Source organism: Coenobita brevimanus, chromosome 76 (genome assembly GCF_032717465.1).
Source record: "Coenobita brevimanus isolate Jiangsu-jjx chromosome 76, ASM3271746v2, whole genome shotgun sequence".
NCBI classification, from domain to species: Eukaryota; Metazoa; Arthropoda; class Malacostraca; order Decapoda; family Coenobitidae; genus Coenobita; species Coenobita brevimanus.
This window is the reverse complement of record NC_137029.1, coordinates 21,349,678-21,366,421: the sequence shown is the minus strand read 5'-3', so window position 1 is coordinate 21,366,421 and position 16,744 is coordinate 21,349,678. Positions and strand designations below refer to the sequence as shown.

Sequence of the window (16,744 nt, the reverse complement as noted above, 5' to 3'; positions counted from 1 at the left end):
CACAAACCCAAGAAACTCCCTAGCTCCTTCACACAAGTTGGAACAGGCTAGTTTTTCACAGCTGCCTCCTTCTCTGGATCAGTACAGACGCCACCCTCGTCTACAATGTGTCCCTGGTACTTCACTTCCTGTATCACTTCTTGGGGTTCAGCTTGAGGTGAGCCACTCTGATCCTGTTGAACACCTCCAACAGCCTCTCCATTTCCTGGTTGAAAGTCCATCCAAACACAATTACATCGTCCAGATAGATGAGAGCTGTCTGCCAGTGCAGGCCTTCCAGTGCATGATCCATGAGATGCTGAAAAGTAGCTGGGGCATTGCTCAGGCCAAATGGCATCATTTTAAACTGCCATAAACCCCGTCTGTATGAAAATGCTGTTTTTTCTTTGTCCTTCTCTACAGCCTTGACCTGATGATATCATACCTTCATGCCTAGGATGGAGAACCACTTGACACCTGACAGAGCAACCAGGATATCATCAATCCTCGGCAAGGGGTATGCATCCTTCACTGTCACTTCATTCAGGGCTTGATAAGCCACACAGCACCTTACTGAGCCATCCTTTTTACTTACCAGAACCACTGCTGATGCCCAAGGACTGCTGGACTTTTCTATGACTCCTTGACTTTGGAGATTCTCCATCACCTTCTCCAATTCTTGCTGTTGGGCTGGCGCCATCCTCCGTGCTGGCTGTTTAATCGGGCGGTGATCACTAGTGTCTATGCAATGGTCCACCAGATCAGTGCACCCCAGGTTTAAGTCTCCAGTGGAAAAGACATCAGCAAACTTCGTCAGCAGCTGCCTCAACTTCAGCACTTGTAAGTCATCCAGGCATTGTCAGCTCCTTGAAAATAGGTCTTGTAAGTGGTCTGGCAGATACCCATCTTCTTTGACTACACTCCTTTTACAGGGCTTCCTCTGATGCCACTCAGGGTCCACCGCCTGGTACAATCCCACAAATTCTCCCTCGTTGATCTTCAGTGGCTTATGGGAGAAACTGGCCACCACAACCAGCACTTTACCTGCACCTGTTTCCACCAAAGTTCTCCCCATCATCGCTCCAGCCTTCGTCTTGCACCGTACATCAGGCTTCACTACCCCTAGACAGCTGTCAAAAGAGCCATTCACCTTGCATTGGAGCAACAGTTCTGATCTTGGGAGTATCGCTGTAGTGCAGAATGTGCTCACCTCGCCACCAGAACTGGTACGTCTCACTGCCGTGAGGGGAACTGACTTTCCTTGAACCTTCAGCTTAATGGAGCAGGAGTCCAGCTCACATCCCATGGACATCAGATAGTCCAGACCAAGAAGGTAAGGATCCTTCATCTCGGCTACATAGACTGGTAGCATAGCCTCTTGCCCTGCCACTTCAGTCCAGACATCCAAGGGTCCCCTCAGTTCTGAACAGTGCCCAGTTATGTCACACAATTGTTTTGATGACTCAGACAGATACCGATGATGTAACACATCAGATCTCACAAAAGTCTGCTCTGAGGCCGAATCAATCACCAGGGAACACTTTTTGCCATCTACCTGCACGCCGTCTATTGCAGTTCTCTTGCATTTTCTCAGTGGTGGGGCTACCTGGGAGAAGCTGGGTGGTGGTTGCCCCTTATCACCAGCCTCCACTAGTTTTCCGTTTCTTTCTGGTCTTCTGCAGCATTCTTCTTTTCCTTCTTTTTCTTCTTTGGACACTCAGAACTGACGTGTCCCACCTCACTACATGTCCAACACCTTTTTGTTACAATTGTAGAATTTCTTGCACTGCTCTGTTTTTGCTTCTTCTTCCATTGTAACAATCTTCCATCTTGTGTCCCGGCTTCCCGCAGAACTAGCAACCTCCTCCAGTCTTCTCCTGTTTCCTCTTCCACTTATAGCAGTCCTCTTTCTATGTCTTGGCTTTTCACAGTACCAGCAACTTCCTTGAAATTTTCTGCTTCACATACCTGCCCCTTTCTTGTCTTGAATCCCGCACTACAATCTGCCTGGAAAGTGGACGCACAGGACCTGACATAGGACTCAAATTCTAGAGCCCTGGCAAGTGCTTCTTGCATGCTTCTTGGTTATACTTGCTTCACTTGCACTTTCAACTCTGCACTGTCAAGAGCATCGATGGACTGGCCCCTCAGAAGTATAGCCAACAGGTTAGGTGCTGCTCTAGGGTATGCCTTGTGTGCCATACTCTCCAGGTCATGGGCAAGCTGCTATAGGGATTTGCCTCGAACCCGTACACGGCTCTGGAATCTTGCTCTGTAAACCTCAGTCTGGTACATGGTCCCGTATCTGTGCTCCAGTACTTCTACTAAGGATTGATAACTATTCTTCTCCTCTACTGACATCTGGCACAGAATTTCCATTGTGGCACCCTTGAGGCTAGTAGCCAGCTGCACTGCCCTCTGCCTATCATCCCAACCATTCTGATCAGCAAGTAACTCAAACTGCGCACGGTAAGCTTCCCAAGATACTCTACCATCAAATTCCTGAAGTTTCTTTTTAATTGGACCCCATTACAGCCATGCACTTCACTGGTTTGGGGCCTAAAAACTGGTTGATTATCATAATTAAGTCCAGGACTTAAAACTCCTACATCCTGATTGTTCAACCCTGGAATGCTACCTTTATGAGATGCTTGGAATCTGTTAATATTCACCATACACTGTCCAATCTTTTCATATGCTCCCTGTACACTAACCTGAGGCTCATCAATGTAGTATTTCCCTACATCCTCAATTTTCTCACTAATTACCCTCACATGGTCGACTACATGCTTCAACTGGTTATCTGCATGCTGACTGCTCTCCATCACATTGTTACTTACCTCATACTTCTGCTGCCATGGCTCTGTTTATACTTCCTCCATCAACTGTTGTTGTTCTTCCTTCATTTCCTCCATGAAAGTGTTTTGCAGTCCTTGTATCCTCAGTTGTAACTCTCTCTGTTGCTCCTGTAATGCCTCTTGAAGTCGTTCATACCTCTCTTTCTGTTCTTCACTTTGTGCTTGTAGTTGTTCACTTTGTGTCTGTAATTGTTGCTTGAGTTCTCTCTGTCCTTCATTCTGTGCCTGTAATTGTTCTTTGAGTTCTTTCTGTCCTTTGTTCTGTGCCTGTAACTGTTCTTTGAGTTCTTTCTGTCTTTCGTTCTGTGCTTAAAATTAAACACTTTGTGTTTGTAATAGCTTCATAATTGCAGCTAGTAATGCCTCCTTTTGCCTAGCTTGGCCTCTTGTCTGTACATCTTCTGCCTCCATTTCGAAGGTTTGACTCACTGCAGCACTTTTCTAATGATCCACACTCCTTACACCACTGTTACATCCCTGTTCCACACTGCCACAGGCTCCAACAGTAGTAGTTCAGTATAGGAAGGACGTCACCCAGTGAGTCATTCTTCGTAGGGTCTGCCTTTCAATGTACAGCAACAAGATTAGCTCAGGCGTGGTAAATAAACACTGGCTTCTTTGTTTGATATCTTTATTTTCCAAAAACTACACTGGATGCTTGCCAACTTCACTTCACTGTTTTCACAAGTACTGGAGCTATACAATCTACACTGACACTGAACTGACAGTAAACTAAACTCACGCTGAACTGAAACGAAACTGACTTCTCTAGGCTCTTCCAGACTTCCACTCCCTTAAATAGCCTTCCCTTTTTCTCCAGCATTCTAGGACATGCTGGTACCTGACCCTAGCAACAACAGCTGCTAAATCGGAGACATCCCAAACATGCCACAGTTTTCTTATACAACACCCTAAATTATTTAGCACATAAACTGAGATCAAATTACGTAATTTAACAATCACATAAATAAACTTGTATAGAAAAAAAAAGAGCAAAAAAATCATTGTACAACGTACAAAATAACTCCGCTCACAATAGCGGGCTAACTGGCAAGTCTGACACGTAACTTAAAAATAAGAGAAATACTGATAACCCTCTAGACTACCTAACTAGCAAATCCCGCTTCTCAACAGTATGAAGGAGAATCTGGGAGTTACATGGAAAAGTAACCCCAGGGCTTGACTGACCTCCGCACTCTGCCAGTCATACATGGAAAGTCATCTGTCCCCTCACATGCGTGATTATACCGGGTGGAGGAATCTGGCAAACCACTTCCTCTTCCTGGTGGATAATGCCCCAAGCCACCCTGATGGGATGGAGAACTGAGTGGTGTGCTTGACCCACAACACAGCATGGTTGCTCTAGCCCATGGACAAAGGTATCATCAACTTAAAGACCTACTGCTTCCATCGCACCATGGGACAAATGATGAGGGTGATCAACTCAGGGGAGACTGATGTAGTGACCTTGTTTTGGAAAGAATGCAACAAAGAGAAAGCCAACAACAACATCACAGTGCCATGGAAGGAGGTGCAGTGAAGCACACTGAATGCTGTTTAGAGGAAAGTATAGGTGGAGTGTGCTCACTCATTCCTGGGGTTCCCAGTGGTGGAGAACATCTGCCATGAAATCATCAGTCTCCCGTATGAAGCAGTGTTTGAGAAGGTTGACGAGGCTGATGTGCAAGAAGGCCTGAAGAGCAACATCAAGGAAATCTTGACAGAGGGGCTCACTGAGCTAAGGGAACATGTGGCGAAGGGACAAGAAGATGTTGGGGACAGTAGAGAGGACGGGCCTTTTTGTGTCCTGAATATCAAGATAATGAAGAAGAGTCTTGCCAAGGTTGATGATGTCATTTCATACATCCATAACTAGGATCTGAACCTGGCGAGGAGTGACGCAGTGATGTAAGGCACATGCAACGCTTGAAGCTAATCATGGAGCTCCAGGTGACTAAGAAAAGGCAGCACGGCAGAACACCATCGCTTCCTTCTCCCCCCTTGCGACAACTGCTAACACTGATGAAGAGCCAAATCCATCAGCAAGTGGTGTGCAAATGCTACGTTCTGCCTCATCTGACTCCATCTTGTCCATCTCATCTTTATCCCTACCTGGCTTGCCCCTATGCTCCCCTGCCACTACATCGCCATGCTCCCTCACTACACCACCATGCTCCCTTACTGCCATGCCATGCTCTCCGTAGGCCTCACCGCTATGCTTTCTCTCAGTCTCACTGCTATGCTCTCCCTTGGCCTCATTGCTTCTCTCTCCCCATCTCTCCTCACCTCCTCCTGAGGACCTGGAGTGATTATCCAGACCCTCCAGCTGTCCCCCCAGCCTCGAGGGGTACCCTTGAGGACGACTCACACTGGCCAGAGACATACTTCTGGTGGGTGACAGAGGTGTTTGTTTAAATTTTAGGTTAAATGGCCCTAGACCCCCCCAGTGTATCCTCACTGAACTCTTATTATACTGACCTCAGTATACGATAAATTGGTAAGCGATGAGTTTTCACTTGACATAACCCCATCACATACAGAGGTGTGACTGTATTTACATTGTATGCTGTTTACGTGCATACAGTAATGAAACTGTGTTCATTGTGGGGAGGCAATAGCTTTAGTTCATCTTATATTCCAGAAGAGGATCCAGGTTGGGTTGAAATTGCTGTACACTCAAAATTCCCGGCATGGAAATGAAATGTTGGGTAACCAGATGATGGATGATTTCCATCTGGCACTTGACGTCAGGGGGATGCACTTAAAACCAGAAAGCAATTAGAGAGAGCGTGCTTCCATCAGTGCCATTGCCATTAAAAAGGATCGAGATCCGTGGATAGGATCCGGATCCGGATCCACTCCAAACTTTAATAAGGTCTTTCTTGGCACATGGTCCACCCTTCCACAAAATTTCATTGCTTTTAATTAAAAACTTTTGGAGATATTGTGCGGGATACTCCGGATCTGTATCCGGATCCGCCCCCAAATTTAATCACATCTTCCTTGGCCCATGGCCCACCCATCCACAAAACTTCACTGAAATTCAATGAGAACTTTTAGATATCGTCTGGACAAACAGACAGACAGACAAACATAGGTGAATACATAACCTCCTCCAACTTCGTTGGCGGAGGTAATAAAGCAGGGTAGAGTGGGTATGTAAGACATGGTTACATTCACCACAGACCACAGAAAAACAAGCTGCAGTGTGGCACTGTTAGCAGACACGAGATGCCATGTTATCAGATCTTGATGGTCTTACCTGCAGGTACGAGGGCTGTTCAGAAAGTACCTGACCTTAGGCTTAAAAAAAAAAAAGGCTAATCTATTGAGCTAGGACACTAATCCCCCTCAAACTAGGTCCCTTCTGACTTGACATAGATAGCCCAGTGTTCTTTCCACTGCCTGAAACATTTTTCAAAGTCAGTTTTCGGTATCTCCTGCAGGTGCTTCGTCACATTCATCATAATCTCTTCTCTTGTCTCAAATTGAGAACTCTTCAGTGTAATGATGAGCTTGGGGAATAACCAAAAGTCGCATGGAGCCATGTCTGGTGAGTAGGGAGCCTGCCGGACCTGTGGGATGTTGTGCATGGCCAAAAACTCCTGAATCAATTGAAAAGAATGGGCAGGGGTGTTGTCAATGTGCAGCTTCCAACTTGCTGATTTCCAAAGGTCTGGTCTCTTCCACCATCGAACTGCTTCATGAAGACGACGGATAACGTCGTGGTAGTAATGGATGATGACAGTCTGACCTTGTGGTGCGTATCCGTAATGCACAACACCACGGTAGTCGTAAAAAAAATTGTCAACGTGGGAGTGCACTTCACCTTGCTGTGGGCCTGTCGCGCTTTTTTTTTTTTTTTTTTTTTTGTGCCGAGACGACCATGTATGCTTCCACTGGGACGACTGTGTTTTGGTTTCTGAGTCCGAGTCTCGTCTCCAGTGATCCCAATCTTCAGAAAGCCTGGATCGTGATTTGCACACTCCAACATGTCTTGAACAACGTTCATCTGAGAGAAGAGATCATGACGAATGCGACGAAGCACCTACTGGAGATACCAAAAACCGACTTTGAAAAATGTTTCATGCAGTGGAAAGAACGCTGGGCCGCGTGTGTCAGACCTAAGGTTGGATACTTTCTAAACATATCACGTACAATGTTGTATGTGGTTATAGATGGTGAGGGAAGAAATGGGATGATGAACAAACAGTGGAAATGTAGGCTACAACAGGAAAGCTCCTGCCCTGTTATATCACATTACTGTCCCTCAAAGGCTCAGCTCCCACTCTGTTTTTTGATAGGAGGATGGTGGACTGCACGAGGAGGGCAACTTCAGCCTGCAGTCCACTGGGCTCACATTATGTTAAGCCTGGGGCCACCATCACTACTACTACGACATTACATTTAATTAATTAAATTTTAAAGGCACTTTCTGTCACAAATGATTTGTGTCTGAGTTAGCCAAACTAAACCTAATCTAATCTTAGCTGCACAGGGTCATATTCTTGTCGTACCTTAACAACATTAAGAAAGGCTAGGAGCTTCCTGGTCCTAACCTCGTGCCTTCAGAAAGGGTTAGCAAAAGTAGCGGCACAGTGGCAGCTTCCTCCCAGATGGTGAAGGTGCTGGGCAGCTGATCACCAGCCTCATGTCCTCATATCACAGCCAGAGTAAAGGGACAATTAATCTGAACTTCTCAGAAAGGCACATACGTAATTGATGACGATCACACGGGTGCTGGACCACTGAATCACCACCCAGGAGAATAGGCCCATCAGAAGTAAGGACTCCTAGCTGGGCCAGATGATGGTGGAGGGTGGTAAGAAATGAACAGAACCTGGGACAGTGATGCAGGATGTAGTCAGTTGTCTCCTCATGTTCATGACACATGAGACACCACGGGTCATCAGCCTGATCCATCCACTTAAGATGTTATCTCAGCCCTGTTTGGCTAATCTCAAGTCTTTTAAGGTGTGTGCTGGCAAGACCCACCCAGACTTCCACCTCTCATTAGGCTTTTTATGCTCCTTCAAACACCTGCTGAAGTACTACTGGGTCTGGGGCAAGACACATGGTCACCCGGGCAGGGGGCACATATTTCACGCCAGATCAATAGTCTAGTTCCCCTTGATGCCAGCGTGAGAGAGAATTCACTGTAGACATGTGCCCCTGGAGGATAACAGGAAACTGAAGAGTTTCTTAAAACCAGATGGATAGTTAAAGCCAGAAGTCTTTTACCATGTTTACGTACACATATATTAAGCGAGATAATGACTATAAATATAATCACTACAAATATCAATGTTAACAGCTGTGCCACGCCTGCGTTGCAATGATGCCGACGCCTAAAGATTTTTTTCTACTGTATGTATTGCTTCAGTTCGGTGGCGTCTCTCTCTCTCTCTCTCTCTCTCTCTCTCTCTCTCTCTCTCTCTCTCTCTCTCTCTCTCTCACCGAGACCCATTTTGCCTCTATTCAAATTTGGGATAGGGGAGAGTGAGAACGAAGACGAACATTTCCCCTCCCCCTTTCTTCCCATAGTCTCTCTCTCACACACACACACACACACACACACACACACACACACACACACACACACACACACACACACACACACACCTCGAAGTCGACTTATTTGGTCTCTTATATTTGTACAGATCTGGGATAGGGGATGGTGAGGAGGAAGACGAACTCTCCACAGCCCCTGCCACGTCCACCACCACACCCACCATCGTAACCACGCCCACCACCACGCCTGCATCACCGCCCAGGACCGTCACCATAGTCACCCTGGACCCCAACAACCTAGCAGTGGAGACATCATCTACAGGTGACTTACACAGCACCACACCACCAACCAACCTAGTTTAACCAAACCTGACCTGACCTAACCCACAGGTGACCTAATATGACATCATACTAGCAGCCAGTGTAACTGATCCTGATCTAATCTAACCTAAAATAACCTAACTTGACCCACAGGTGGCAACATAACACTGCACTGTCAACCAAGCTAGTTGAACCTAACCTAACCTAACCTGACTCAGGTGACTAAGCACAACACCTAATCCCAATCAACAAACTTTTGGAATCAGAGCAGACAAATGTTTTTATAGCTCTCAGGTCAATATTGAGATAATTTATCAGACAGGTAGTCAGGCAACACCGATGAGACGAGTCACCCTACAATTGGAAAAGTGTCTCTTGGATTACTTTTCCATTATTTCTTAATTAAATTCGAGATCTTGTCATCAGTCAGCATATTTGCCTGATAATTTTCTGTTCAAGGTATTTCAAGTGTAAGATGTCTAGGTTCGCTGTATGCCCATTCTAGGTTTTCACAATGCAGGAAAAAGTGTACTCACATATGGGCCTGTCAGTGGGCTGTTTGTCGTTTCTGTTTGTGAACCTTGACGGAATACAAATTTACCTGTCTTTATTCACTGTGCAATAATTTAAGTCTTTATTTGACTACTGTTTTCTCTGGTGGCCTAGGAGGTAAGGATGGAAGCAGGAAGGGCAGTGCGCCATCTCCATTGCGCCACCGGCCACTGTCCGTGCCTCACATTGTGCCTCGCACCAGCAAGCTCATGCGGGCGTCAGGATCCAACCCTTCCCTCTCCTCCTCGTCATCTTCCCCCACCTCCACTCCTGCAACTACACCCACACCTGCACCAGCTCCCACCCCAGCAACCACGCCCACACCTGTTCCTTCTGCGCCACCTTTTCCTTCTCCATACCCCAGCAGTGGATCCTCTTCACCAGCTCTTGCACCGGTGAGCCTTCCTCCCTCGAGCTCTGCTGCTCACCACAGGCTTCAACAACCGCCAACTTCCCCACTAGGAGGTCCACCCACTACCACGGCACCGTTGCCACCTGTGTCGGTGTCCTCACCAGTGACGGTCATCACCTACACACCCATCTTGACCTGTGATGACCAACCTAGTGGCCCTGACCAACCCACTTCCACCTCCTCTTCCTCTACCTCCACCACTACCACCAACACCACCACCACTACGCCTGTCACCCCCCGTCCCCGTACCATCCTACCAACCCAGTCCACCCTCATGCCTCCCACACCTTCCACTACGCCTTCCCCTTCCTCACCCTCCTCCATCACCTCCTCCACCTCATCGTCATCGTCGTGTTCTGCCTCTGCTTCTAGTGGGGTTGATGTAGACCGGAGGCCCAGTGCAGCCAGCCATGCTGGAGACCTGGAACACATCCACGAGGAGCCGCCCTATGAGAACACCACTTTACCACCACCAGGTCAGCTGATCATTTAAAGAATCTCGCTGTGACGCTTGGGGCAATTTTCATGTGGACTTAGCATACTGGCACCTACTTCTTCTTTAACAACTTATCGTGCATGTTACACGTCAGTAGTGTCTTAAGTATTATTTATATTTTAATACTGGTGGTAGGCGGTGGCGACCCTCATCACTCACTTGATGTAGTGCTGCCTACTTCGTCCTTCACCTTTATCATTCTTTTTCTGTGTCTGGCCTCCTCTCTTCCTATTTCTCCCATATTTCCTGTCACTTTTTGTTACTCCTCTTTCCTTTTCAGGTGGCTTTACATTGAGTGACAAGCCTAATGGTTTCCTGTAAGCCAGGAAACCATTTACAAAGCTGGGTGGTAACCATATAACAAACCCATACGTGTTCCTCACGTATCAAGTGTCCCTCCCCGTAAAATAACTAAAAGACAAACGGCCACCCTTTATGGGATTATGGTGTCTGGCTAAAGATAGATAGAGATAGATAGAATTTAATATTAAAATAACTTGCATAAGTAACATATGAGAATATCAACGCTCAATTTCCAGAAATAGACTGATCAGGAAGTGCAAAGGGAGCCTGCTAGCTCACAAAAATACGACCTTTGGTGGTGTCAAGAGAGTAGGAGAGAGGTGAATGAAGTAGTCCGAGTTTATTATTCATGGATATTATCATATTAGAATCCTGAGTGTCATCTCATGCATATTCTAATGTAATGCAGTCATACAATAAATATATTTGTCATCAGTGGTAAGAGAAAATATAATCATCTTTTGATCATAGTAAATAAGGGCCATACTCTAAATGGTTCAGGAGATTTTGTTATACCTTTTAAGAAACGATTTATGCTACAGTACACATTACACCTCAGTATCATCTTGCATACTACTGGTGCAAAATATGTCTATATAAAACGATGTAAGTAGCATACCATAGAATGTCAGGAAGTATAATGCTAAAAAACTTGCTAAAGTGGAGGTGGTACGAATCTTTCTTTGCTTGGAATACAGCATTAACACGTGTTTCGTTGCAGTGTGTTCGACTGTGATCACGAGAAAGTCAGCTACGGATTCTGACCTGCCCAACTTTCCTGCGCCGTCAGCACCCACGCTTGCCAATATCACCAAGTCCCTCTCCGCTGACAGGAGGTGAGGCGGATAGGGTGTGGAAATGCTGAAGAATGGAATGTATGATGGTTTGGGGAGTGGAATTGATGAAGAATGAAATGTATGTTCGTTTGGTTGTGAAGTAGATAGGGCGTGGAAATGCTGAAGAATGAAATGTATGTTGGTTTGTGATGAATCGGGAAGAGTGGAAATGCTGAAGAATGAAATGTATGTTGGTTTGTGATGAATCGGGAAGAGTGGAAATGTTGGAGAATGAAATGTATACTGTGCTGGTCTGGTCACACTGGATTCGTGGAGAAAGGAAAAAATATACACTTGAATGGTCGTATGAGGGTGAAGTGTATGGAATGAGAATGTATAGATCATGAAGAGGGCTGTTGATGTACCTGATAACCAACTGGATGAAAACGAATGTACAGTTGCAGACAGTGATATCTTTCCACTATTCAGTCGAACAGTTATGAAAATCTCACCTGATATTCTAGAAAGTGTGATGGGTTCGAGGATCACATCATTGAGTTTCGCTAATCATTTCTGTATCGTTATTTATCGTTATGGAGTGAATCAGTATTTATTTTCACAAATAATAACAATGCTGGACTGGCATGAATGGTTGTATGATAGTGAAGTGGATGGAAAAAGAATATAGAAACAGTGATTCACGATGCTAGAAGGTAAACTGGGAGAGAAGGAAGGACGCAGCTGAGAAGTGGTATGACGAAGGGTTAGGTAGGGAGGGGATTTCTGTCTGCCTCTCTGGGTCCTTTATTTGTCTTCTGATGCAGACTTTTGATATACAGTTTCCATCTCATATTTACTGACAGGTTTTAGGTTTTGAGCAGCCTTGGAGGTCTTTCCTGAGGCAAATGAAGTTATATTGCGGTTGCAAGGCTGAACTTGACAAAGATGTCATTGTAACGAAAAAGTTAACTTTGCTGTTATGACATAGTCAAACTAGAGTTAGTCAAAATGAAACTATAAGTGACACAGATAGGTTGCCGATGCATTTGAAAGAATGTAATTTTTGGATTCATCATGCCATCTGAGTTTCCTGAGTGACCAACGGCAGAATGATGTAACCAAAATCCCTAAGAGTAATGCACTCATATGATCTTTGACGGTATTGATGGAATGCTTGCGGGTATCAGGTATGGTCAGCCTGCATCCCACATTACAAAGTGCAGTCAGCAGCGTATAGAGGGGTCAGACACGTTCTCTTTTCATTAACATAGTTCATATAGTACAGTAAAAAAATTTGAGGATGCATTCTGCTTTGCAATTTTAACATTTTCAATCCAATGACTTATTATGTAATTTATTTTTGCAGTGTTCAAGCGATTTTACACAGGTTAGAACCCCTAGTAGCAAAGGGGCTTGTCTAACCCTTCCAGTGAAAAAGTATCTCATGACCAAAATGAAATCGCCTGGAAGTAGCAGGAATAAATGAGAGACTTATGGCATCGGACTGAGCTAAGGTTTAACAATAAGGCCCCTAATAATGTAGCACTCGTATGTCGCAACATCAGTCGGAGGATCTCAGTCTTCACTCTATCTTCACTGCCAAGAGTATTTTCTTTTTATCCTTGCTATCATCAGGTTATTTTATTATTGTTTAGGAGACATCTTTTGAAATGGGTGCGATAACTTTAACCTTCTTTAACGCCTTCACGACTAAGGTGCTCTCTTAACTATGGTTAATAGTGTCATCCGAAAGAAGCAATAGTAAACCAGTAAAATAGGTCACCGGGCTGAAGGAGTTAAGACTACATCATTTACCAGAGCCATGGATGCTCAAAATATAGGTGAAAATAAGAACTTGTGAAGTTCATATTTTAAAGTAATTATCAGCCCAGTTGCCTTAATTCAAAGTGTGTCCTCCACTTCTTAAACTTCCGACCATATTTCTGACGATAATGATGAGGGTATCTGCAGCAAAGGTCCTTTATCAGCTTTATGATATGGGTTAGGGAAGAAGATTTAAGCTCGTTAGTCCCTCATCATCCCCATTCTCTAAAATGATGATAGCTGATGACTCTTTTATCTCTTTCTTGTTTTATCTTCAGCATGAATGTTGCGGAAGAGAGTGAGGGTGAGGACTCGTGCACACCTTACGAGAACCTTCACATGGACTACCTGGCCACTCTTACCCAAGAAGGTTTTGCGCAGGATGCTGTCATCCGGGCCCTCGTCATTACCAGAAACGACATCAACATGGCAAGGGAAATCCTCAGGGAGTTTGCCTCAAAGAGATGCTAGATCGGGGATGATACACAAAGGATGTAGACTTCTCTGTATGTCTGGGTCGTCTTGTTGGTTCCGTTGTCAACTCGTGAGTGAATGAGATTATAAACGCATATGAATATTATGCGGCCGAGCCTTGCCCCTCATTATGCTGGTCACTGACAGTTTAAGGTTATTATACTGCAATGAACCGGTAGTAAGGGCGCTGAGTGGGATGGCTGACCCAGTGATTGTGGCCCTGGAACTGCTTGAATCACCGTCGTGTGTTCTTATATGTATATATATATTTATATACATATACATATATATATATATGGTAAAGTCTCTTATCAGGTGGGGGTTGATTGCACCCTCAATAGTTCCAAATGATAATCAGACCTCAATTTTGGTGCTCCTCTGAAGGTTCCCTGTGTGACTGCTTGACCTCCCCGTTACCTGGCTTCATGCCACCACTGCCCAGACAAGTCCATGAATCCACTCAACTTGTCTTGTTCCCTGCACAACTCCATTGTTGAACTGTATCGATTATTTGGTGTTATTATGCAGATTTAAGCATTATATGTATGGGCTGCGAGAAGGGAGAACTGATCATTAGCTTAATGCACAAACTGGTCCTTTTCGTGAACGACCAGAAGCCCATCATAGTGAGTGCTGACCAAGCTCACACTCTTAGGATGTGCCAGTGACAACATTTGTGTATTACCAGCAATGGTGTGTTAGCCCAGTAGCGAGGAGTTTCACCAGACAAGATAGTAGAGGGCGATTCTCCTTTCTCATGTGCTGAAGAGTTGTGTTGCCCCATTCACTGACGTCCTCGCTGAAGTGCAGCAGAACAACACCAGTTTCAGAACATCAGTATCATTCAGGATTCATCGTCAGTCATTGGCAGTCAGATCTAGGGTGACGGCTCCTGCGTCCTGTACGCTGCCTGGAGTGGTGGCCGCTGCCTCACCGGACGTTGGGTCATATTCCGGGAAGCTTAGGTTACTGACTAGCACCTCTTCCTTACCAGTTTATTTCTCTTGTATGTTATGTATGCCACTTGTGTCTATATTAAAGAGATATACAAAACGACCTAAGAGAATACTATGATGAAACAGGGAAAATAAAAAGCTAAGATAGAGGTGTTAGGGGTCTCCTTAGTCCACGAGAATATGACCCCTAGTGGGTCCTACTGTCTCGGCCGGGATGCTGTCTCTACCGTCAAGACATGCAATCACATAGCAATTTTAAATTCAGAGGTGGTGCCACAGGGGTTATTTGTAAATATATATAATATATATATATATATATATACGGTATATATATGTATATCAAAAAGGTTTTATTAGAGTAAGTTTTTGGCTGTATCTCGGCCCTCTCAGTGCCACCGTCATGATGGTACTGCAGGCTCCTGGTACCTGGAATTTATTGGTACTCTTAGTTCACACACTCTGGTACTCCTTGTCTCTCACACACTGGTTGACATGTTTTGCAATGGAGAGTATATATATATATATATATATATATGTGTGTGTGTGTGTGTGTGTGTGTGTGTGTGTGTGTGTGTGTGTGTGTGTGTGTGAGTGTGTGTGTGTGTGTGTGTGTGTGTCTTGACCCGGCTCTGTACATAGTATACATGCACCACAGTTGAGCAATTTCATGTTGCATAATTTTTTCCTTATGTGGTAAAAAGACACCCTCAGAGTGATAATGTTGTTCATGAAGTGAGCCACAGGTTACTCTTGTCATCTGTTCTCTCGTGTATATGTATGTATGTATGTGATGAAGCATGTGTGAGTTTTGCAAGTTTCCTCCATGACAACCACACAGTTACCTACAAGTATTAGTGAAGCAATTAATGCATTTAAAGCCTGTCTAAAGTATGACCCAGTGTAAAGATAAAATGATGTATTGTTGGCTATAAAGAAAACTTGGGTATTTAATTATCATGGTATGATACAGATAACAGAGGAGACAGGCTCCATCATATTTACCTTATAATACAGAGTTATTTTTATTTTTCCCTAGAGCCTAAGACAATACTTGCACGGTAAGACTAGTTCAGAGGTGAGTATTGTATGGTGACCAAATTGTATACCTAATTGCCTAGGACATTTGTGATGTATTTACCTCTGTGGTTAAATTTTGGACAGGAGGTCACTTTCTCTTGTCTGTTTCATTAAAGACAAATATTTAAGGGGCATGACAAATATTTAAGGGACAACATTCTAATTGTCAGACGGCGAAATGTCAGATAGTGAGGTCTGGTACACCCATGCAATATTAATTCATAATGATGGAGAAAGACGCCTTCACGTGGAGGCACCGGTATTAAGGGAGGCTCTACTGCTTGGTTATACAAACGTCCCTAAATTACTCTCTTATCCTCCGAGAGGAGGATGGTGGACTACGTGAGAAGTGCAGCTTAAGCCTGCAGTCTACTGGGTTTTCGTTTCTGATGGACCTGGAACAACAACAACAACAACAACAGCGACAGAGCCATCTATGAACATTAACATTAACATGCACTTCTTATCACCTCGCATCCACAGTGTTCAAGTCTGTTACATCTGGCCTTCATTCTTAGCTACAGTTTTTGTGTATGCGTATATAATGATTATTTTTTCACACCGACGTTTTCTAATTTCCTGGTAAGTGATACACACGTAACTGTTCCTTAGTTTATGTAAATAACAAAAATATCCTCTAACAGGCCCGTAGCCAGACTTTTCGAAAGGGAGAGGGTGTCTTCTGCTGCATGTGGACTTGCATAGCAGCCGGCTAGTCAAAGATCTGTTGCATGCTTACCATTGTGGTCTGTGTGTATGCATAAGTGACGTTGAGAAGCAGCACGAAACTTCTGAGCAGGGGAGAGTGACTATACTAGCACTGATATTAAACAACAGACCGTGAGAAAGTGAACCTTTATGCAGATGGGCGGGGGGACCACCCTCCCACTCACCCCTCCCCTCCCTTCCCCTGGCTACGGTATTGTTTAATATGCCACATATGTGTTTAGTTAAAAAGTCAAACTTATAAACATAGAGAATACGGAATTCCTCACTATCTAATTCCTTCATGGAAGTACGCTGTGTAATATTTCTAAACTGAGAAAGGAATATATTTGTTTAAACGAGTGATCAAAGCTAGCGAACGAGAACAGTCCGACAGCTAGTAAGTTGGTAGATCACAACAGCATTAACACACATTTCAGGAAATCTTGTGAAAAAGTAATAGCTGTTACTTAAATGCCTTGTAAGAAATAAATCTCCAC

At 44.5% G+C, this 16,744-nt stretch overlaps 1 protein-coding gene across 1 annotated transcript in view; it reads left to right on the top strand.

The window, feature by feature from the left end:
- Positions 1-13,503, top strand: part of Cbl (E3 ubiquitin-protein ligase CBL) — a 472,746-nt gene extending 459,243 nt beyond the window's left edge. The window contains exons 15-18 of the mRNA XM_080278953.1: positions 8,498-8,670; positions 9,339-10,109; positions 11,154-11,268; positions 13,311-13,503. Of these exons, the coding sequence (XP_080135079.1) occupies positions 8,498-8,670; positions 9,339-10,109; positions 11,154-11,268; positions 13,311-13,503 (1,252 nt within the window). The remainder of the gene's footprint in view (positions 1-8,497; positions 8,671-9,338; positions 10,110-11,153; positions 11,269-13,310) is intronic.
- The last annotated feature ends 3,241 nt before the right edge of the window (positions 13,504-16,744 follow it).